We start from the raw sequence: 23,945 nt of genomic DNA, 5'->3' as shown, positions 1-23,945 counted from the left end.
TTAAAAAGTTCAAATCAATCCCTCAAGTGTTAAAAACGGAGCACGTAGGTCCTTTCCGTCCAAATGTCAATAACGGCGTTAACTTTTGCTGATGTGGCATGTGAAATGTAAAATTCAATTTTTGTGACCAATATAGTGACAAAAAATTGGACACTAAATGAGAATTTTTGGATTTTAATATACTCTTCATCTTCTTCAAAATTCATTACCAAATTAAATTAAAAATATAAATTAAAATAGTTTTAGAAGAATTGTTCTTCTCCAAATCTTCAATCCTTTTATCTTTTCAGAAAAACCATTATCTCCACCTAACTCAAATCATCTACAATGGATTTTGAAAAAAATTCTCACAACCTCCATGGATGAGCCTTAAGAGTTTTAACCCAGGTCCATATTAACTCATACAACAACCCATTATATTCTTCAAACCCACAATATCAAATCTACAAAAACAGGTGTTTAACGTTCTTGATGGTGGTGATGAACGATATTGTTGCTGTTGTGGATCATTGAACCGATTTGAGCTAATGATGATGCTACTGTTGCGATTCAGAATATACAGAAACGGGTGAGACCCTTCTGATTTTTACAGTTCTTTCTTTAATCTCTCTTCCTCTCACAAAACGATTTCTGAAGGGTTTTTATGAAGGAAAATGATGGTGATTTTGGGTTTTTATTGTGTTTGTGTTGAATGTGGTTTACTGAACATGAACCGTGTTCTTTTTCTTTCTTCTCATTATTTCTGGAAAGTTTGTTTAGATGAGCAAGATGATGATGAAACTTTAGGGTTTCGATTTTGTGCTTTGCGGCTGAGTTTTCTGAAATATGTATTTGGGCTTTGCAATTGTTTGATTCTGATCTTGGGTTACGTGTTTATTTTCTTTCGCTGATTTCCAAGCCTAGATTAGGGTTTGATTTGATTTGGATTTGGCAGAATTGGGGAAGAAGATGAAGATCATAAGTCAAAATCCAGAAAATACTTAAGTGACAGATTTTTCCGTCGCTAAGCCACATGGAATTCCACGTCAGCGTCACATGGTGTTATAAATTGACATTGACTAACAGAATGGACGGAAAGGACTAGCGTGGTCCAGTTTGCAGAGTTAAAGGATTAAAATGGTCTTTTTAAAAGTTAAGGGACCATAATGGACCCCGAGGCAAAGTTAAAGAACGAAAAAGGGTATTTTCTCTATAATAAATCACAAAGTCGGACAAAATATCATTATAAACTAATATTTAAATTAAATATAAATAAAATTATAAAAGAGAGAAATTAATTACTTATTCTTCGATGTTAAACCATAGCAATTTTATGAATTAACTTGAGGAGAATTAAAATTGAATAGATAACACAATGATATATCTGCGGAGGATTTAAGAAGGGCGAGAGCACTTTGTCGCCAACAAAAGGTCAATATTCTTACATTAACCCTGCAATTGAGAATCACCCTAAACGATCCCCACTCGCTAGTTTTGGGGAAATGAGGAAAATGATGGGTCTCGATCAAAGAGAATTCGGCAACATCCTCAATTTTGACAAACTCAATTTTATGATTTTTAACCCTAACAAATTATTATTATTATTATTATTATTAGTATTTTTATTATCATGAAAATTATTATTATTATTATTATTATCATTATTATTAATTATCCTTATTAATATTATTATTAGGGTTAAATATGATTTTGGTCCCTATAAAATTATCAAATTTTATTTTTGGTCCCTATTAAAAAAATGACATGTTTTCGTCCATACAAAATTATTATGCACATAGTTTTAGTCTTGCTGTTAAACTGATGTGTATTTTTTGAATGATTATTTTACAGACATGTTTAGAACGTTATAAAAAGTTTCTCGAAAAAAATGAAACTCAAAATTTGATTTATAAGTCGAGATTTACATTACTTTTATCATTATCTTTTAAAATTTTAAAAAATTCATATTTAATTTTTCTCATTTTTAAAAATTATATAATTTGTTAAAGAAACATTTTATAGGATTCTAACACGTATGAAAAAAATTATTCAAAAACTTAAATATTTAAGGGTAATTAAACAGTTTTCAAAATTTTAGAAAATAGCAGAGACTAATTGTATGTATAAAAATTTTGTAGGGACTAAAATATGTCATTTTTATTATAAAGACTAAAAGTGAAATTCAAGATATTTATAAGGACTAAAAACATATTTAACCCTTGTTATTATTATAAAAAACTAAAAAGTATGTGTGTGATAACATGTATATATAATACTATGCATACTTGATATATCATTACACTATTAAATTCAAAGAAAAAACTAGAACATGGATGATTTCATGCATGAGCTTATTGCTTTTCTTAATGAACAAGAAAAAGAATAGGTGGCAAGTACTAGAATTCTCTACAAAGTAGGGTCGGCCAAATATTTCTTGAGGTATGAGACAAAATTTAAAATTAAATATTTTTAATATAATAAATATTTTTTTTAAATTAATATATTTTACTTGTTTTAAGGTAAAAAATATTAAATTGTTATAATCAATTTTATTTAATATTTTATTTTACTTGATGATAAAATTAATTCATCTTAACACTCTTTTCATTATTTAAAAAATTCATAATTAAAAAACAATGTCAAAATTATAAGAAAAATACTGAGATATCAAATCCAATATTATATTAAAAAACAAAAAAAAAATTATTTATACGTGTGATTTTTAATTAATAAATCAATTATAAATAATTATTACTATTATTTATTTTAAATAGATTTTTTATTTAATTGATATATAAATTAAAAAATATATTTAAAAAATCAATTAATTAAAATTATATAAATATAAAATAAAAATGTGAGATCCTAGGCGGTAGTCTTGATGGCCTATCCTAGGGCCGGCCCTGCTACAAAGTAATTGTATTTTATTTTCCTAGTAGTATAAATCGGGGAGTTACTACCCTTTATTCCTCACTTCATTCATCCATTAAAGTAAACTAGTTTTATTTGGTTTAAACTTTCTTTGGTGAAATTCTAAAGATAGCGAGACTCCGGTAGGATTTTTCTTCGTTATCGGTAAGCTGTTATAATATATAAATGGAAAATACCCTTTTTGGTCCCTTAACTATACCCCAAGGTCAATTATGGTCCCTTATCTCTAAAAAGTGTCAAAGTGGTCCTTTAATTGTTCAAAAAGGACCACGTTTGTCCTTTCTGTCCAAATGGCACAAACGGACGTTAGGTTTGTATACGTGGCAGGTGATGTGGAATGTTATATAGTCTTTCTTCAACCTTGTCTTCTTCATGGTTTCCTTCAGAGTGCTTCATCTTTTCTTCTTCCCCAAATTCTAGGGTTTTTGTTTCAATCCCAAGTCAGTTTCCAAAATTGATTGTTTAAAATGAAGCAGACACCATCATCAATCGCAGGGCCATGTTCTTATGAATCTAACACGAAGAGTGGTGGTGGTTTTGCTGGAAATTTGAGATGGAAACCCTTATGTGGGTGTGGAGAGATAGCTTTGCTTCGTAGGGCTTCAACTAGCACGAATTTTGGGAAGCAATTTTGGGGTTGTCGTAATTACAAGGTAAAAACGAATTTCACTTGTTTGTTCATCTCATATATTGCCTTCTGATTAATGCGAATGTTGAAAATCACAGGGTTCAACCCAAACAGGGTGTGGATTTTTTCAATGGTTCTTTGATGATGTGGTGGATGAGAAAGACCAGTATATGAAGATGCAAAATAGTAGGTTGGAGAAGCTTCAAAATGAACTTGATGCAGCAAAATTGGAGTTGGTATCTTTAAAGGCAACAAATGATAGACTGAAACAAAAGACAAGGGAGTTGAAGAAGATGATGAATTCTGGAAAAAAAATTGGAAAAGGTTATTATGTGTTGTTTTAGTGTTGGTCATTTGGAAAAGTCTGTATTAGTATGTATTGAATTAGTATTTATTGAATTTGACATTTGTTTTAGTATTGAATTGGAATTGGTCATTTGTTTTAGTGTTGTAATGTTTGGAAAAGTCTGTATTGAATTTTAAAATTATCAATGGCAAATGATTGGTTACACCCTGCTAATAGTATGTATTGACTTTTGATTTTTGTATGAAATGGGAAATGATTGGTAAGCAAACCACTAATAAGTATAGGACAGAAAAATGGCAAATATTATAAGTCCAAAATGCTTAACATTAACATTGCTATCAGAAATCACAGGTCCAAAACACAAAATTACATGTCCAAAATACTTTACACTGCCAAAGATATCCAACATCACATGTCCAAAATAGAACTATTGTATAACATGTCCAAAACACTACATCATAGTAACTAATGACTAATATTCTAAAACATTACATAACATAAAAAGATACTAGGGTTTCCATTTTGGTGTGGCCCTTTTAGTAGGTGTTATCCTCCTTGTTGTTGGACCTACAGCTGTTTTTGTAGCAGTCAGCCTTGTTGTTGGACCAGGTGGAATAAAAGGTGCATTTGGCCTTCTAACTGCCAACTTCTTTGCTTTAGGAGTAGTCTTCTTGGATGATTTTGGAGTAGTCTTCTGAGATGGTTGTCCTTAAGTTGGTTGAGATAATTGTGAAGGAGCAGTTTGGGATACTTGTGCAGTAGGAGCTTGAGAAGGTTGTGCACTAGTTGATTGAGATGGTTGTGCACTAATAGGTTGAGATGATTGTGCATTGGTAGCCTGAGATGATTATTCAGTAGTTGATGGTACCCTGCAAGTAAGTTTGTTGTGTCCTTGTTTCTTGCATCTACTACACTTTACAATGAATCCAATTCTTCTCATCTTTTTATCAGTGCCATCCAGTTCACCTTGCTCTAAATTCCTCCTTTTTTTGGTCTTCTTGGCATTTTCCTAAACTTGGGTTGCATAACATCAGGATACTCTGTTCTCTCCCATAGGTTTGAGCCATTAACTGGAAAAATGACTGGCTTGTACACTTGCATATATCTTGATTTCCTGTAATACTCAGGAACATAATCATCAATCTTCTGGTTCCTACTTTTGATTGCTGATAGTGAATGAACACATGGGAGGCCTGTCAGCTCCCATCTTCTACATGAACAAGTCATTTCTTTCAGATTGACTGTAAATTTTTCAGCATGGTTTTCCAAATTCGTCACTTCAAAGATAAACTCATCAAACATCCTAAGACACAAATAAAATCAGAATTTAAATGAGAATTGAAACTAAAATCAGAATAAACATATTTCCTACCACATAACTGTTTACCTTACAAGCCACATGTTTGTGTATGAACTTGTTTTGTCAATCTTCTTCTTAATGTTTGGTAGCACATCAACATCTTCCAATTTCTGAAACCTTATCCTATTTGTTGCCCATCTTTTCATCATGTATATCCTAATCTCTTCCACCATGGTGATCAATGGTTTGGCCCTTGACTCCAAGATGACACTATTAAAGGCTTCTGACATATTATTGAGTACAACATCACATTTGTTATGAGGTTTAAAGTATGAGCTGCTCCAAAATCTTGGAGGAGTGCTCATCATGTGCTTGTATGCTTCTACATTGAGCTCTTTCATTACTTTCATCTCTCTTTCCCAAGCTTGGTAGTAAGTTGACTTGGCTGCTTTCCATATAATTTCCTTTAGTTTTTTTCCAGGATGCTTCTTCCTAAAATTGTTCTAGAGATGCCTAACACAAAATCTCTGTTCAACCCTAGGAAGAAGTTCCTCCATTGCAGGAAATAACCCCTAAGTCATCAAAAATGAATATAAAATGAGAAATTTATAACATGAGAAATTTATAGTGTCATACCTTTTGTTGGTCATAAATGAAAGTGTATGTGAGGCACTCTTCTCTCCCACCAAGATCATCAATAAGCAGCTCCAAGAACCATGTCCAGCTATCCTTGTTTTCACTTTCAACCACTGCAAATGCTACTGGTAGCATTTGATCATTGGGATCTCTGCCAATAGCTGCAAGTATTTAACCTCCATAAAGGCCTTTAAAAAAACATCCATCAAGTCCTATGAATTGTCTGCTCAACTTGAAGCTTTCCTTACAAGCTGCCAAGCATATGTACAACCTCTTGAAATGTAAATTCTGAACATCACTACCTTCTTGTGCAGGTTGAACACCCACCTTAACAGTTGAGCCTGGGTTAGATCTTAGTAACTCATGTGCATAGTCATACACCCTTTTATAATCCCCTGGAAATGACCCATCAACCAAGTCTCTGGCTGCAAACCTAGCCCTTATAGCCTTGGTTTTGTTGACCCCAACATTCCACTTCTTCTGAACCTTTTCCTTAATGTCCTTAAGCTTCATTCTAGGGTTGGTTTTAAGTGAATTCTGTAACCTCTTACTCAACCATTTTGTCTTCCATAACTTTACATGATACTCTCTACTGCAACTATAAGTGTCTACTACTTTTCTTAGTTGCCATGAATCCTTAGTAGGCAACTTAGCACAGTAAGATTCCCATTCACATCCATCCTTACACCTGACCCTAACCCTTATCTTGTCATTCTTAGTGAACCTTAAATCTCTACCATAATGGACTGCATAAGTAACAATTGCCTCCTTGAAATCTTCCTTTATACTAAAATAGAATCCCACTTCCCATTTATAATTGGACATATCCTTTAAAAGCTTGAAAATTGGATACTTCTTTCGCCTACCCCTACTGCTATCATCACTATCAGAATCACTTCCAAGATCCTCACTATCATTATCACTTCCTTTACTATCTTCTTTGTTTTCATCACACATTTGTTTACCTTTTTTTCTTTTCATTTGTTCATTATCTTCAATATCATAGTCCAATAGGTTTCCCTTTTCCTCTTCTAATTCAGTACCATAATCATCAGAGTCATCATCAAATACTATCTCCATTGCACTATCATACTCGAAGTTGCTATCATCAGAACTATCATCATCAAAGGTAAGTCTTACATCATCATCAACCTCACCACCCACAGGTCCATTATCAGCTCCTACTGCATTATCATCATTGGTCCTCACATCATCTTGAGTTATATCATTGTTCCTCACCTCATCTTGTGTTACATCATTGGTCCTCACATCATCTTGTGTTACATCATTGTTCCTCACATCATCTCGTGTTACATCATTGGACCTCACATCAAATTCCTTCATCATCTCTTCAATCTCTACTTTTGCCTCATCTATTATCTCATTAAGTGGAATCTCATCCAACACAACTTCAGTCTCATCGACAAAAACAGGCTGGGACAATGTGCGCTTAATAAAGACTTCAACACTAAGATGGACCCTATATAAATCAGCAATCTCTAATGCCCCTCTTTCATCTACCAACAGATTCATCCCAGCAGTTGGATCCTTATATTATATGTTTTCTATGGCTGGATAACCTAGTTCCTTGATACTACCTAACAGCTCAAAAAAACTCCACTTATCAGCATCTACTCTCAGTTTAGCAATCTGACCTCCTACGTACAAACTCAATTCCTCACTAGAAAATTCACCACTATGGTGGATTGTAATGATTAGATATTCATCCATTTCAGACTATGCCCTAGATAGACGCGAAGAACATGGATTTCAGAAACATGGAATTATAAACAAAATAGAGTATCAGACCTAACTACGTTACTAATACATATGCAGAAACTTACCTCTGATGTCGTCTTCGCCTTCGTTCGCAGCAACTTGAGCTTGAAGATTCGTCAATGGCAGCTGCGCTAGGGTTTCCTCCAAGAACCAACAAAGACAAAATGAAGATTCTATTTCATTTCCCCTTTCTATTTTATTTCTCAGATAAAACTATCCATCTGGCAATTAATATAAACCACCTGGCAATTAAAATGAACATGTGTCTGCCACATGTATGCCACATACGCCATTTGTAACACCCCAAATCTACCCGATAAATTTTACGAAAAATCAGAGTATAAATTCCAAACAAGTTCATTTGAGGTATCACATATTCGTCATCTCAAAAACATTTACGGCTTACTTGCCTTCATATAGATACATAGCACAAGAATTTAAAACGATAATCAAATCATTACAAAAAAAATCACTTTGTTTAAATTCAATAATTAACTCGCAGCGGAATCAACAAACTTAATAACTATTCAAGTCAAGTCGTAGCATCATTGCACGGTAACTTTAAGTTACAATTTAAACCAAAACCATATAAAAATTCAGCAAAAGAATTAATAAATAAAACAATCGTTTTATCCCCCGAGTGCTACGTATCAGAGCAAGACACCAACTCGACTAACAGCAACTAAAGACTTCATAAAATCACTTCAAAACTTCCACCGCTATCTTGAGTACCTGTCCGTTTCCCATGGTAGGGAAACATCATTCAGAAAGGGTGAGATATCTACCAATATAAACAAACGCATGATACACAATATATTAGAATTTAATCATGCGAAATTATCACGTTACAGCTTTCAGACTACATTTATAATAACAATTAACCTGAACAGTTATATTAACAAAAATCAATAACAACAACATATTAATAGTTATAACAACTATTTCTCATCTTCCAGACAATACCTGTCACAACACGTCATTAGTATAACAATTTATAATTACAACTCCATATTATCACAATTTAACAACAACTCAAGTCACATCACATCACAATTAAATCACATTCATGCCACATATAATGAGACTCTACAACTGCACATGCATGTGGTACCCAGGGCTTCAGCCCCCATCGCCAATTGCCAGTTAAACAGAGGCATCAAGGCATAAGCCTTCGTCACTAATTTGCCAATCTAGGCCGTCGCCAAAAATGCATATGTATATGAATGCAACAAACACACACAACAAACAACATCATCGTCACAAGGCATAAGCCTATATCGTCGCTATACTAATAAATAGAGGTATACATCGTCACTGAAACATCCTTCAACTTCGCATAAAACAACAACAATTATCACCACAATAACAACTAATTTTATCGAATCAACACGATAGAATCACAACAAATAATCAGGAATAATTTCCTACAAATTTAACCCCCACATATCATTCATCATGAATCCGGTTATAGAGTTAGAACCCCACCCCTTACCTTGTATTCGGAGTCTGTTCTACAATTCTACCGATCGAAGCCATCTAGCCTTAGCTCCCAACCATTGCCTCTTTTAATCAGAATCAAAAGCTGAAAAATTTCCCAAATATGCAGCTACAGTGCGATGATGATATCTCACAACTCAGACCTTATTTTGAAGATCCCAACGGTCAAAAGTTAGATATAGGTGTTACGAACCTACCCACAAAATTTGGTGACGATCCAACGGGTAACGAATCAAGGATCTTCGATTTAGTGAGACTGCTGCAAGAAAAACGGGAATGAATTTCTCTCCTATTTTCTCTCTTCTCTACAACTTCGCATAACCAATTCCCCAAGACTTTTTTTCTCTTCTAATTAACCTAATCCTTATCTTAATCTAATTTCATTAAACCTATTGGGCCTAACATTCACACCCCACCTTTTACTATTACCATCACTTAATTAAGTCCATATAATAAATCTAGTATTTCTTCAATACTATTTCTACAACTTAATCAATTAATTAATTAATCGACTAATTAATCATAAAATCCATGTCAACAATTCTCAACACTCCACAAATTCAATAATTAAATTCGAAATAATTTGAAAGTATTTAATTAAATAATTAATTAAATACCGGGTGTTACAACTCTCCCCCACTTAGAATATTTTCGTCCTCGAAAATTTATCCGATACACCCATCTTCAACTTCACTTCCACGTCCAACCATCAAACATAACAACCCATTGACACATCTCAAATCGACTACACATATGTCGACCATTCTGGTACTTCTTCAACATAACCGTTACTAACTTGTTAACTATTCCAACGCCATTCGAAAGTGCGAACATCGACGCCATGCGGCGACACTCTTTACGGTATCTCCAAAACTTCTCAAATGGTACACTAATTCTTAAAATTTATTTTCAACAAACCTATTAATTACTCCTTAAATTCACTCAACTTTGACGCTGACGTCTTGTGCGGCACCAACAAACAAGTCCAGTTCCAAGGACAAGCATAACCGCAAATTCCATCTCTTTCAAACATCATCCTGTTATAAATAAGTCTATTACAGCTTATGAAACCCTTTTTTTAAAATACATTTTATCTCGTTAGCTTTCCAACGCTTCAAACGGGACTCAAATCGGATGCCCAAAACTCAAGTTATGAATTTTTGAAGTTTCACAACAAATTCAGCAATTTCCTGCGTTTTGCTTACGAAAATTTCACTCCAAAACCTGTTTTTCTTCAAATTAAACAAATTCCAAACAACTCTTAACATATCTCCTCACTCCCAAACTTTTTATAACTCGAGAGACACCTTCTTTCATCGAAATTCAGTTTTTGAAACACCTAGACAACAATCTTCTTTCCGAACTTGCAAATGAACCACATCCGAGAAGCAAAGCTTCTCCTCCACTTCGCTCAAACTAATTCATGCAACAACCAGAAAGCAACAAGTACCGACAGTGTTTCACACACTTGTCGTGTACAGAGGAATAAACAATGTTAGACAACTTGGTCGGACGGACCGACCTGCTCTGATACCACTAATGTAACACCCCAAATCTACCCGATAAATTTTACGAAAAATCAGAGTATAAATTCCAAACAAGTTCATTTGAGGTATCACATATTCGTCATCTCAAAAACATTTACGGCTTACTTGCCTTCATATAGATACATAGCACAAGAATTTAAAACGATAATCAAATCATTACAAAAAATCACTTTGTTTAAATTCAATAATTAACTCGCAGCGGAATCAACAAACTTAATAACTATTCAAGTCAAGTCGTAGCATCATTGCACGGTAACTTTAAGTTACAATTTAAACCAAAACCATATAAAAATTCAGCAAAAGAATTAATAAATAAAACAATCGTTTTATCCCCCGAGTGCTACGTATCAGAGCAAGACACCAACTCGACTAACAGCAACTAAAGACTTCATAAAATCACTTCAAAACTTCCACCGCTATCTTGAGTACCTGTCCGTTTCCCATGGTAGGGAAACATCATTCAGAAAGGGTGAGATATCTACCAATATAAACAAACGCATGATACACAATATATTAGAATTTAATCATGCGAAATTATCACGTTACAGCTTTCAGACTACATTTATAATAACAATTAACCTGAACAGTTATATTAACAAAAATCAATAACAACAACATATTAATAGTTATAACAACTATTTCTCATCTTCCAGACAATACCTGTCACAACACGTCATTAGTATAACAATTTATAATTACAACTCCATATTATCACAATTTAACAACAACTCAAGTCACATCACATCACAATTAAATCACATTCATGCCACATATAATGAGACTCTACAACTGCACATGCATGTGGTACCCAGGGCTTCAGCCCCCATCGCCAATTGCCAGTTAAACAGAGGCATCAAGGCATAAGCCTTCGTCACTAATTTGCCAATCTAGGCCGTCGCCAAAAATGCATATGTATATGAATGCAACAAACACACACAACAAACAACATCATCGTCACAAGGCATAAGCCTATATCGTCGCTATACTAATAAATAGAGGTATACATCGTCACTGAAACATCCTTCAACTTCGCATAAAACAACAACAATTATCACCACAATAACAACTAATTTCATCGAATCAACACGATAGAATCACAACAAATAATCAGGAATAATTTCCTACAAATTTAACCCCCACATATCATTCATCATGAATCCGGTTATAGAGTTAGAACCCCACCCCTTACCTTGTATTCGGAGTCTGTTCTACAATTCTACCGATCGAAGCCATCTAGCCTTAGCTCCCAACCATTGCCTCTTTTAATCAGAATCAAAAGCTGAAAAATTTCCCAAATATGCAGCTACAGTGCGATGATGATATCTCACAACTCAGACCTTATTTTGAAGATCCCAACGGTCAAAATTTAGATATAGGTGTTACGAACCTACCCACAAAATTTGGTGACGATCCAACGGGTAACGAATCAAGGATCTTCGATTTAGTGAGACTGCTGCAAGAAAAACGGGAATGAATTTCTCTCCTATTTTCTCTCTTCTCTACAACTTCGCATAACCAATTCCCCAAGACTTTTTTTCTCTTCTAATTAACCTAATCCTTATCTTAATCTAATTTCATTAAACCTATTGGGCCTAACATTCACACCCCACCTTTTACTATTACCATCACTTAATTAAGTCCATATAATAAATCTAGTATTTCTTCAATACTATTTCTACAACTTAATCAATTAATTAATTAATCGACTAATTAATCATAAAATCCATGTCAACAATTCTCAACACTCCACAAATTCAATAATTAAATTCGAAATAATTTGAAAGTATTTAATTAAATAATTAATTAAATACCGGGTGTTACACCATTCCTTTGGCTTTGACTAACAGAGCTGATAGAAAGGACAAACGTGGTCCTTTTTGAACAATTAAAGGACCACTTTGACACTTTTTAGAGATAAGGGACCAGAATGGACCTTGGGGTATAGTTAAGGGACCAAAAAGGATATTTATTTTAACTACTATTAATTTATTTTTATTTATTCATTTATGTATTAATTTATTTTAACTACTATTTTATTATTGTAATGTTCAAATATTTTTATTTATTCAAAAGCTTAATTTTTTATCGTTATAATATTCAAATATTTTTATTTATTCAAAATGTTATTAAGGTCATGCTTTGGTAAATTTTAAAATATATCAAATATAAACGAGGGTATAGTCAAATTAACATTTGAATTGAATAAATATTTAAGGTTTTAAAATAATATTTTGTAAGTTATAATTAATTAATTATATATTATTATTTCCTAACAACCCGACGCTCGATTAGCGTAAAATAGTTTAATATATATATATATATATATATATATATATATATATATATATGTGTGTGTGTGTGTGTGTGTAGTGGTGACTCAAGCCCTACTAGAGATAAATAAGAAAGGAGAGCCTACTCTCGGATAATAATTTTCACGAATCACTAAACGAGGTTACGCCGACCTTAATTATTTATCATAGGAATAATCTATAATAATTTGAGGTTGTATTGTGCTTGCATTAATTGATTAATTGTCTAAATTTTTATTCATTTATACTTGAATGATTGTGATTGTTAGATTAAGAAAATGATATATTACTCTTTTGAGGAGAGAAACAACAACCTCGTTAGATATTAAGTGTTAGATTCCCATAACATAAAGGAAGTTTGATACATTGAATAGTTGTATTCGGATGGGTTCTTGCTAAGGAAAGACTTGGTCGACTATGTCCTTTACGGTCCAACTCTCTTTCTTGGGAATTCAGCCATATACTATTCATTGGACGAACTGAACTTAATATGTAGATGTAAGGTTGTGAGATGAATTAATGATAGTGACATTTTGAGGTTTCTAATGGAAATTGGAACTCAACCTAGGTGCTTAGCGTACGTAAGAACTGAAATGATGGATTCTCGAAGATTAAATTATTACTTGAGGGTTAGAGTTTCCATAATTTGATTGAGAGTGCATATAATTTGCATTGAGGAATGTGTAAGTCCATTGTCGTGTGTATGGCACATGAGGTTGATCAACTACCTGAATCTTGGCGAGGATTATTACTGCGCACTTGGCAAGAAGATAAGATCTTGGTCGGTCTTCTTAGGGGCGATCGACTTATAACACTTGGACTCCACGTGAAGTCAAGTGGCGTAGCTCTTGGTAATTGGGAGTACGTTGGTGGCACATGGTCTTGTGATATCTGATCTTGATAAATGGGGTAGATATCCTTGAAAGTGTTTAGTGGCCTGTCAGCATATAGTTCTGAGATGCATTGAATAAAGATACATATTTAATAAGGATACATTTGCTTGAGTAACTGTGTTTGTCATATATATTATTATTTTACACCTCATTCCCACTTTTATAGTTGTACGTAAATCTTAGCCCTATATTCTTTTTCTATTGCATTTTAGAATTGATCTATGACGATCAGACGATGAGCTAGACTCCCTCTTACACCTCGACAAATCAGAAGGGAGGGCCAGAGAGTGACGTGGAGATGGACTATGACGACGTCAAGATTAAGGGTTGTTAGCGTTTTGTCAAACACTTTTTGTAACATCCCAAATTTAAAATTTATATTGTTTTGATGTTTTGTTGTGAATATTGTGAATTTTGATGTTTTTTGTTGTGGTTAGAGCGTATGTGGCCTAAGTTGAGAGGGTATTATCTTGACTTAGAGATAATTAGAATAATTAATTAAGTTGAGTGTTAACTATTTAATTGGAATTAATTATTAGTTATGAATTTTTCAATATCGAGAATTAGTGGATCAAAAATTCGGTGAGGAATTTGATCTTGATCCGAATTGACGAACTGAAGAGGACGTCCAGAAGAACCATTAGAAAAAACAACAGTTCAAAAATGTTGAACGACACAAAAGTTATGAATTTTTGAATATTTGAAGGACGGCGGTTCAGTACATCGTTACCATTGTATTTTCATTGTTCAACTTCAGGATAATTGTATATTCGGAGATCTTCCTCAAAGAATCAATTCTCGACTTGATCATATGAAACAAAGAAGACATCAAGACAGTTCTTTTGGTGCAGGAATCACTTCAAAATGATTTTCCGGTCAAAAATTAAGAATTTAGAACATCCGAGAGACAGTTGACAAGCAAATCCAAATTTCAGGTTATTTGTACTTTCGGGAGTCTTCCTCAAAGAATCGTCCTCCGGCCCGAACAAAAAAGATGTAAAGAATGCCAAAATGGTTCCAACAGCGCGAGAACCAAGCTAGCACGATTTTCCAGACGGAAGTTATGAATTTTACACTCGCACCGCAAAACTGAGTTTTGATCTGAACTGTCTCAAAGCAAGGGAAACGCTTGATTTCTTATGCAATTCAAAGCATATTGGAACACGTGGGCACTTGTTATGATGAGGACTTGACTAGTCCCTGATTAAACATATGAATTGTATCCAAACTTCCAGAAACCTGAATTCTTCCTCATTATATTAGCTGACAAAACAGTCATTTTATGTAACTCTCAAGAGATGAAACCTTGATCCCGCAACCGTAGAGCCAATGACATGTATGTATGCATATGACCTAATGGAGAGATGCACATGAATGCAAAGCTTAAGCCAGTTAGGAATAAATTAGGATGGCAAATTTTGGGGTGCAACAACAAGTACACATATTCTTCATATTTTCATGTTCATATAAAACCTCAAAATTATCATAATAAGATAGTATTTCGCGCCAACTACTCAATGCTTCAAACCGCGCATCAAACAAAGTCACATAACTCAAGTTACACCCAAAACCATTTTGCAGTACAAAATCCAAGGAGCTGCTATGGCCCGTAGCAGTGCTCAAAACCCAAAAATGCTATTTTTGCAATTTTTCTCCATTGGAGCACTTTCGGATATTTCTGCGATTTTTCTCCATCAAAAGCCAAACGCTCAAAATTTGACACACAATAATTATAGCATAGATAAAACAACAAATTCCTAATATATCATAGATTGACATCAACAAAAATCATATATTGTCATCATCAATTTCATGGATTTTAAGTTTATGTTCAAACCTTCAAAACACAATAATGGAGTAACTATCTAAATGGACAAACAAATCTTTTTCATCACTTAATATTCAAACCCTAATATACAAATCTATGAAAATGAAGAACAAAACCTAATTTCATGTTACTACCCATCACATATCATTATACAAACCCATAACTCAAGGAAAATCCACCCTTACCTTAGGTATAGAGCTTTCTAGATTTTCTCCTCTTCTCTTCTTTTCCTCTTTTCTCCTCTTTTTTTCTTTTCTTACTTTTTTTCTAATTCTTTCTTGTTTTGTGCAAACTCTCACCACATATCGTTACTAATGGACTTACTAATTAAGACCTCCACTATTTCTCATTCAAACACAACATTAGGCCCAAATCAATTATTTTATCATTTTCACACACACACACACACACACACACACACACACACACACACACACACACACACACACACACACACACACACACACACACACACACACACACACACACACACACACACACACACACACACACACACACACACACACACACACACACACACACACACACACACACACACACACACACACACACACACACACACACACACACACACACACACACACACACACACACACACACACACACACACACACACACACACACACACACACACACACACACACACACACACACACACACACACACACACACACACACACACACACACACACACACACACACACACACACACACACACACACACACACACACACACACACACACACACACACACACACACACACACACACACACACACACACACACACACACACACACACACACACACACACACACACACACACACACACACACACACACACACACACACACACACACACACACACACACACACACACACACACACACACACACACACACACACACACACACACACACACACACACACACACACACACACACACACACACACACACACACACACACACACACACACACACACACACACACACACACACACACACACACACACACACACACACACACACACACACACACACACACACACACACACACACACACACACACACACACACACACACACACACACACACACACACACACACACACACACACACACACACACACACACACACACACACACACACACACACACACACACACACACACACACACACACACACACACACACACACACACACACACACACACACACACACACACACACACACACACACACACACACACACACACACACACACACACACACACACACACACACACACACACACACACACACACACACACACACACACACACACACACACACACACACACACACACACACACACACACACACACACACACATACATCTAGGGCTTACACCAACATCACATCCATCTCAATTAGATGCTTTGTTGCTTAACGGTGAAATGTGCTCCATATAACTCTTAGATCTTTGTCTGTCTTCAACTCAAACTTAATAAACCTAATATTCCCTTGATTATCAATCAATGGTAAACAAAACTCAATCTTAACCATCTTTCGATTGTCTATGTAGCGCAAAAGATTATACAGTTTAGATTTTAGATCTACAAGAGAGGTGACCTATGTTGCCCTAAATTCAAAAGGAGGACTCACGTCGTTGAAGTAAACAGATGTGAGAAACCAAAATTGAGACACTGTGAGGTTTTTTGTTAATAACATATAAGACATATTTATACAAAATTTAAATTATTATGGACCGTACAAAAGTGTCATTGCAATCACAAACCTACAAACTGGTACAATCACAACCGTACAAAAATATAAGTACTAAATTTTTAGGCACCAAATGTTTTGAATAATCCGATAAAAATACATACCAGATTTTTAATATAACTGTTGAATATTTTGCATTTTACATGTCTTAAGAGAGTGAACAATGTTGCTTTTGAGAAAGATAGATAATGAGAAAGATATTTTTGACACTATTAAAATATGTGAGACCGTGAAATACATTACATGTGTGGAAGTGCGGGTAGATTTTTTCTTAGAATATGGAACCGTCACCAACCAACTTAAGAATATATTTATAATAAAAATTTATTTTTTTTAAGTATTTTTTATTTCAAAATTTTAATGTCTGCAGTTCTTAACTTTGACAGCTTGTCCATGGGGCCAGTCTTGCTCTATCTTGACTATATGTTTTACTTTTGCATGCTACCATGGCCTTTTTTTAAAATAATTGAAAGTGAGATAAACCATCTTATACACATAATGAAACAGTTAACATCTACAAACTTCAAACTAGATCACATCTTATAAGAGTATACTTTTTCTTATTTAATAAAAGTCTAATAAGCAGAATCATTTTTCAAAAATCAGTTTCCTGATCAAGCAAAGCATTAGGTACTTTGTCTCAATATATAATTTCTTCACATGTACAACAAGCAAAAGCTGCAATTGAAGCCATGCCTTTTATATCAACCAGTGTGCCATCATCATAATATTCTTTCCAATTTATTCCCTTTAAGAGTAAGCAATGTGGCACTTTGCAACCTGGCAGTAACCATTGGTGATGAAGTTACAAGTTAATATAAATTTTATAAGCCAGGACCATTGATCTAAATTTTATATTGTCAAAACAAACAAATGAATTGCACCTAATTAATCTTCCAACATAGCCTTCCAACATTTTCTTATTCCTCTTTCAAAAGACTATAGACAGCCTAACATGTATAACATTAGCAACAGCTAATTATTATAGTTATATAGAAAGCAACCTTAGAATCACCTCATGAAACAAAATATAACATCAAATCAAATACATACATTGATTTACACATGAATATACACAAACCAAACAAAACAGGAAACATAAGTATCTTTTATTTAAAATATAATATTTGATTTTGCGATTTATTAATCTAAAAGAATCAATCTAATCGGTCATTAACAAAGGTCATTTAAAGTCAACACAAAAATTATTAACACCTACCAGAATTCGAATCATTGATCTCGAAAAGAGCGCACTATCTATCCAATAAAACAAAAATATGTTAGTATAATTATCTAACGCACAACCAAAGTTTTGTTGTACCTTCCTTGATAAATCTCATCTCAACTATTTCTTAGATCTTTTTCTTGTGTAGTAAAACAAACCATAGAAATTCTTACCAATAAGTTAACAACATCAAGTAATTCTCTTGTCTTTCATATACTCAAAACCTACCCATCATTTAACTCCTCACTAAACATAAAATCCAAACCAAACCAAACCAAACCAAACCATTCACACATTTGCAACAACATTAAAAAAACCTCAAAAAAACATCATAATGAAATGCACCATTCCCACAAACCCACTTCTCAAAATCCTCACTTTCTTCATTCTCCATACTTTCCCACTCATAACACAATCAAAGATCCTAACTTTACCTCTCAAATCACAAGTTATTTCATCTGGGTACCTTCCAAGACCACCAAACAAGCTTCGTTTTCATCACAATGTTTCTCTCACAGTTTCAATTACTGTTGGCACCCCCCCTCAAAACGTGTCATTAGTAATTGACACTGGAAGTGAACTTTCATGGCTTCATTGCAACAACACCAACACCACAAACCGGGTTTCACAAAACCCGTTTTTTAACCCGAATTTGTCCTCTTCCTACAGACCCATTTCGTGTTCTTCATCAACCTGCACGACCCGAACCCGGGATTTCCCCATACCCGCTTCATGTGACTCCAACAATCTCTGCCATGCTACTCTTTCATACGCAGATTTTTCTTCCTCTGAAGGGAACCTTGCTTCTGATTCATTCGGGTTTGGAGGATCCGATAACCCGGGAACTGTATTCGGGTGTATGAAGTCAAGTGTTAGCACAAACATTGATGGAGATTTTAATACAACCGGGTTAATGGGTTTGAATCTCGGGTCACTTTCTTTGGTTTCTCAGCTTAAGATACCTAAATTCTCGTATTGTATATCGGGTTCAGATTTATCGGGTATTTTACTTCTTGGTGGATCCAATTTTTCATGGGTCGGGTCATTGAACTATACTCCCTTGGTTCAAATATCCATTCCTTTACCCTATTTTGATCGGGCCGCCTATTCAGTTCGACTAATTGGAATTAAAGTTTCGGGGAAACTACTTAATTTATCTAATGATATGCTCATTCCAGATCACACTGGAGCGGGCCAAACTATGTTTGATTTAGGTACTCAATTTACGTTTTTACTTGGGCCAGTTTATAGTGTATTACGAGAAGAGTTTCTTAATCAGACAAATGGTACTTTGAGTGTCTTGGACAATTCAGATTTTGTGTTTCAAGAGGCAATCGATCTTTGTTATCGTGTTCCATTGAACCAATCAAAGTTACCTGAGTTGCCAAGTGTTAGTTTAGTTTTCGAAGGAGCTGAAATGAGGATTTCGGGTGACCAACTTTTATATCGAGTTCCTAATCGAGTACTAGGGAATGATTCGGTGTATTGCTTCACATTCGGGAACTCGGATCTACTAGGTGTAGAGTCATTCATCATTGGACATCATCAACAACAAAATATGTGGATGGAGTTTGATCTTGTGCAATCTAGGGTTGGATTGGCTCATATACGATGTGATTTGGTGGGGCAAAAAGTGTTGAGTATGGTATAGTTAGGTACACTTGCTTGAATGAGGTATGGTACAAATTCATCAAGGCTTAAAGAAGTTAATGATCATTCACAATTCAATGGTGTGGTCCAATTCTTTGGTGCAATTTTAATGAGGACCTGGTTGTACAAATAAAATTAGAGGTTAACTTTCTAGAGAATTTATGGTTAGGAACTTAAGCTCAAGATAAGTCCCTTGGTTTAAACGTAAAATCTTGCAATGTTAAAATAAATGAAATTGCAACAGTATATTTTCTTTTTCTTTTGGAAAATGTACATGTTCATAAATTCTTTGCAAGAAAAGTACAGATACGTAGGTGGTAGGATATCATACAACTACTTTATTCCTTGTATAATATAATTAATGGTTTGTTATATTGGAAGCTTTGGTAATATGTAACATCACTCTTCTGTTAATGAAAAACAAATTAGCATTGCTCCTTTTTGTAATACTTTTAAATTTGTCCATTTTACAAAGAAATTGTTTATCATATGCACTTGTGTTCTATTTTAAGTCTCTTCATCATAGACCAACCATCAACATGAGCTTCAAATAGGTCAAACATTCATAGTCACACTTAAAAAGTGTCACTAAAAGTCAATAATCTGTAGGTAAATGTCAATTGGACTTTGAGTGACACCCACACTTGGCGTCAACTTTAAGGGGGTGTAGTGTGACACCAAATTGAATGTCACAATAACTTTTAGCTACGGTTAAGTTTTTTCCTACAGTGTCACTATATACTATGCTAGTATTACAAATAATAGAAACTCTAGCTACGGATTGTTTTCTTTTAGCTGTTACTAGAACTTCAAATAATATAATTTTTATTATATAAAAATATAATAAATTTATAAATTCAATTTTTAATATAATTGAGAAATATTACTATTTAAATAAAAGTTACTCATTTAAAATATTTTCCATTATATTTTGAACCATGACAAAGCTAAATAACTAAAATTAAACTATTATACCATTTTCTATTAAATAAATTCAAATAGTTCAATATAGAAAGATTGATTTCATATTATATTGATAAAAACTAATTACAAAATAAATCATATCCTTAACATCTTAGTATATATCCAACTCCATATTATTATTTTCTATATTTGAATTTTTACATAAAATAAAATAAAAATCCTTTTTTTTTATATTTGTATGTTAATGTATCCATAACTTTGAAAGTCCTGCTATCTTCACTTCCATGTATCTGCATCTAAATTTTTCCTGAAATAATAAATAAATAATGATCAATATGCAAATAAAACTAAATAAACTATGCATAACAATATCACACACCTTCTACGGAAGGATACAACTCAGTTTATATTCAAATTCAAGCTATTGACATAATGCTTTTTCAAATACTTCTTTGTCAGGTACTTCAAATACCTGCAACCAATGAGATGTTATCAAATCAAAATGAATTAGTTCAGATTAATCAACACAAGATGTTTCGAGTATAGTCCAAAATTGTTATCATAACTTCAATATAGAACAAATAAATTGCAAGGTAAATTCAAGAAAGCACTCCTTTGGCCAACAAGATAATCTTCAATGAATTAGTTTTGGTAACACACAACAGAAAAATCAATTACAAGGTGTGGTGTCGTTTTCTTTACCTCCCCGTTTCACTTGGGAGGACGACACGCTAAACCCTTCACGCGAAATTTGGAAGGAGAATGCGCCCGTGGTGGGATGAATTTTGTTTCAGTTCTTCCTACGATATCACACGAACTTTCTTATTGGTCCTACGAGTAGGAAAGGGAAAAAAGATCTCAACTAAACCCTAGGAGTTTGCTAAGTGTGGGGATTTCACCTAGACTAGAAATTCTGGAGTCCGGGGGGTCGGTTATACATAGGGAAGTGTTTAAACACCCTACATATCTGTAGTACTCTACAGGAACCTTCTCTGTGTCATTGTGATTGTGTTTGCTGCTAATGATTGGGAAAGTTTCTCCTTTGTGTTAGGAGAGAGAACTGAATTGATTAAAGAAAGACAGACAGACTGACTATTTTTGGTATTTTATTAGCTCGCTGAGATTCCTTGTGAACCTCATGCCTACATATCCCTAGTGGAAGTCAGAGCTTAATGTAGTTCGGGGAACTAACTAGGGAAATTACTTGTTTTTGGTGCCTTGCTTGAAGCTCAAGATTGAAGCTTGGAATTAAATCTCTGTTTACAGTAAAGAGACATGAAATCATCTTTACAGAGAGGTATTTGTACTATTCTACCACAAACATTTAAAAGTGACAGAAAAGCTAAAAAAATGATGTTTCATTAAGAGGGGAGTCTACTTGGTTGATCAAGTATGACAGCCATCGTGCCTCTAAAATGAAAGAAAGATGCTCATCCAAATTAGGGAAAGTGTACAAGTCTGGGGATGTGCCAGAGCATGTCTTTCAGAGTCCTAAATGGGAGACTTTGAATGAAATTGAAATTGAAATGTTTGTTTGTTTGAATGTGGTAGAGTAGTAAAAATATCTCTCTATAGAGATAAGCTATGTCTATTTACTATATGAAAGATTTGACTTTAGCTGGCTTGAATGAGGCCCAAGCTTGAGGCTTTTTGATTGATTTTATTGATTTATTGAAATGATAACTCTACTGGGGAGTATTTAAACTAAGGATTTTTTTGGTGTTCTGTACGAAGCCCAGAATTGAGGCTGACTCTACTTAGGGAGACTCTATTTGGGGAGATTATCTCCTAAGAGAATGAATCTTTGATTTTTTGAAAGACTGATTTTGGAGGCTAACCCTTTCCAGGGGTTTTGACTCAGCTGGAGAAATTGTCTGTTAAAAGACTGACTTTATCATGTTTTTTGGAGGCTGACCCTTTCTAGGGGTTGTGACTCTTTTTGATTAATTGACTTTGGAGGCTAACCCTTTCCAGGGGTTGTGACTCTTTTGGTGAATGGCAGAAAGATTATCTAGTGGAGACTTCTTGTTTAAAGCCCAAGATGAAGGCTGACTCATGCTGAGGATAAGCAAATATGGATCCTAGACTCTGCTAAGGAAGATTGATGAAGATAAGGGTGACAGAGACTGTCCATGTCTCTCATTCCAAAAGGTGTACTCAATGCAAAATTGAGACAAACTTGGCTTGTTAAAAGTCTGGTTTAAATTGGAAGAAAACTCACCAGGGTAGGCTAAAAGGTGACTAAAGACCTGTTCCTATGTTTATAAGAAACCTGATGGGTCCTTGTATACAAGCTCAAGAGGAAGCTGGAAATGCTTTTAAGAAGCCTGTGGGTCCTTGTACAAAGCCCAAGAGGAGGCTAATCGAGGGTCCTTGTTATAGCACAAGAGAAAGCTATGTAGTTTTGAACTTATTTTGGCTCTAAGCAAATGGGTAAGAGGTTTCACCGGGAATAATTCCTCTTTGGGTGGATGTGTCCTATTCTTGGATTCTAAGGTTTTTGCCAAGATGTTTCACCGGGAATAATTCATCTTGGGGGTTTGAACTACAGATCTCTAATTAGGAAAGAGCCTTCACCGGGAAGACATTCTCAATCCTAGGTCATATTCCTATAATATATATATAGTTTAACTGTCCTAAGGTTTATACTCAAACGTAGTTCTAAACTAATATATATGCACAATTTATATTTGACAGTAATTTAAATAAAGACTGTAAATTGAAAGCTT

General features: G+C 34.3%; 1 protein-coding gene across 1 annotated transcript; it reads left to right on the top strand.

The window, feature by feature from the left end:
* Positions 1 to 18,803: 18,803 nt before the first annotated feature.
* LOC131624248 (aspartic proteinase PCS1) lies at positions 18,804 to 20,713 on the top strand. Its single transcript, XM_058895202.1, has one exon. The coding sequence runs from the start codon at positions 18,977 to 18,979 to the stop codon at positions 20,291 to 20,293; it is 1,317 nt and encodes a 438-aa protein (XP_058751185.1). The 5' UTR covers positions 18,804 to 18,976; the 3' UTR covers positions 20,294 to 20,713.
* Positions 20,714 to 23,945: the final 3,232 nt, after the last annotated feature.

This window comes from Vicia villosa, unplaced genomic scaffold (genome assembly GCF_029867415.1).
Source record: "Vicia villosa cultivar HV-30 ecotype Madison, WI unplaced genomic scaffold, Vvil1.0 ctg.000113F_1_1, whole genome shotgun sequence".
NCBI lineage: Eukaryota > Viridiplantae > Streptophyta > Magnoliopsida > Fabales > Fabaceae > Vicia > Vicia villosa.
This window is presented reverse-complemented; position numbering and strand designations above follow the sequence as displayed.

Bases quoted from the DNA above. Each gene is read 5' to 3' on its own strand.
- LOC131624248 (XM_058895202.1), top strand. From the start codon at position 18,977: ATGAAATGCACCATTCCCACAAACCCACTTCTCAAAATCCTCACTTTC.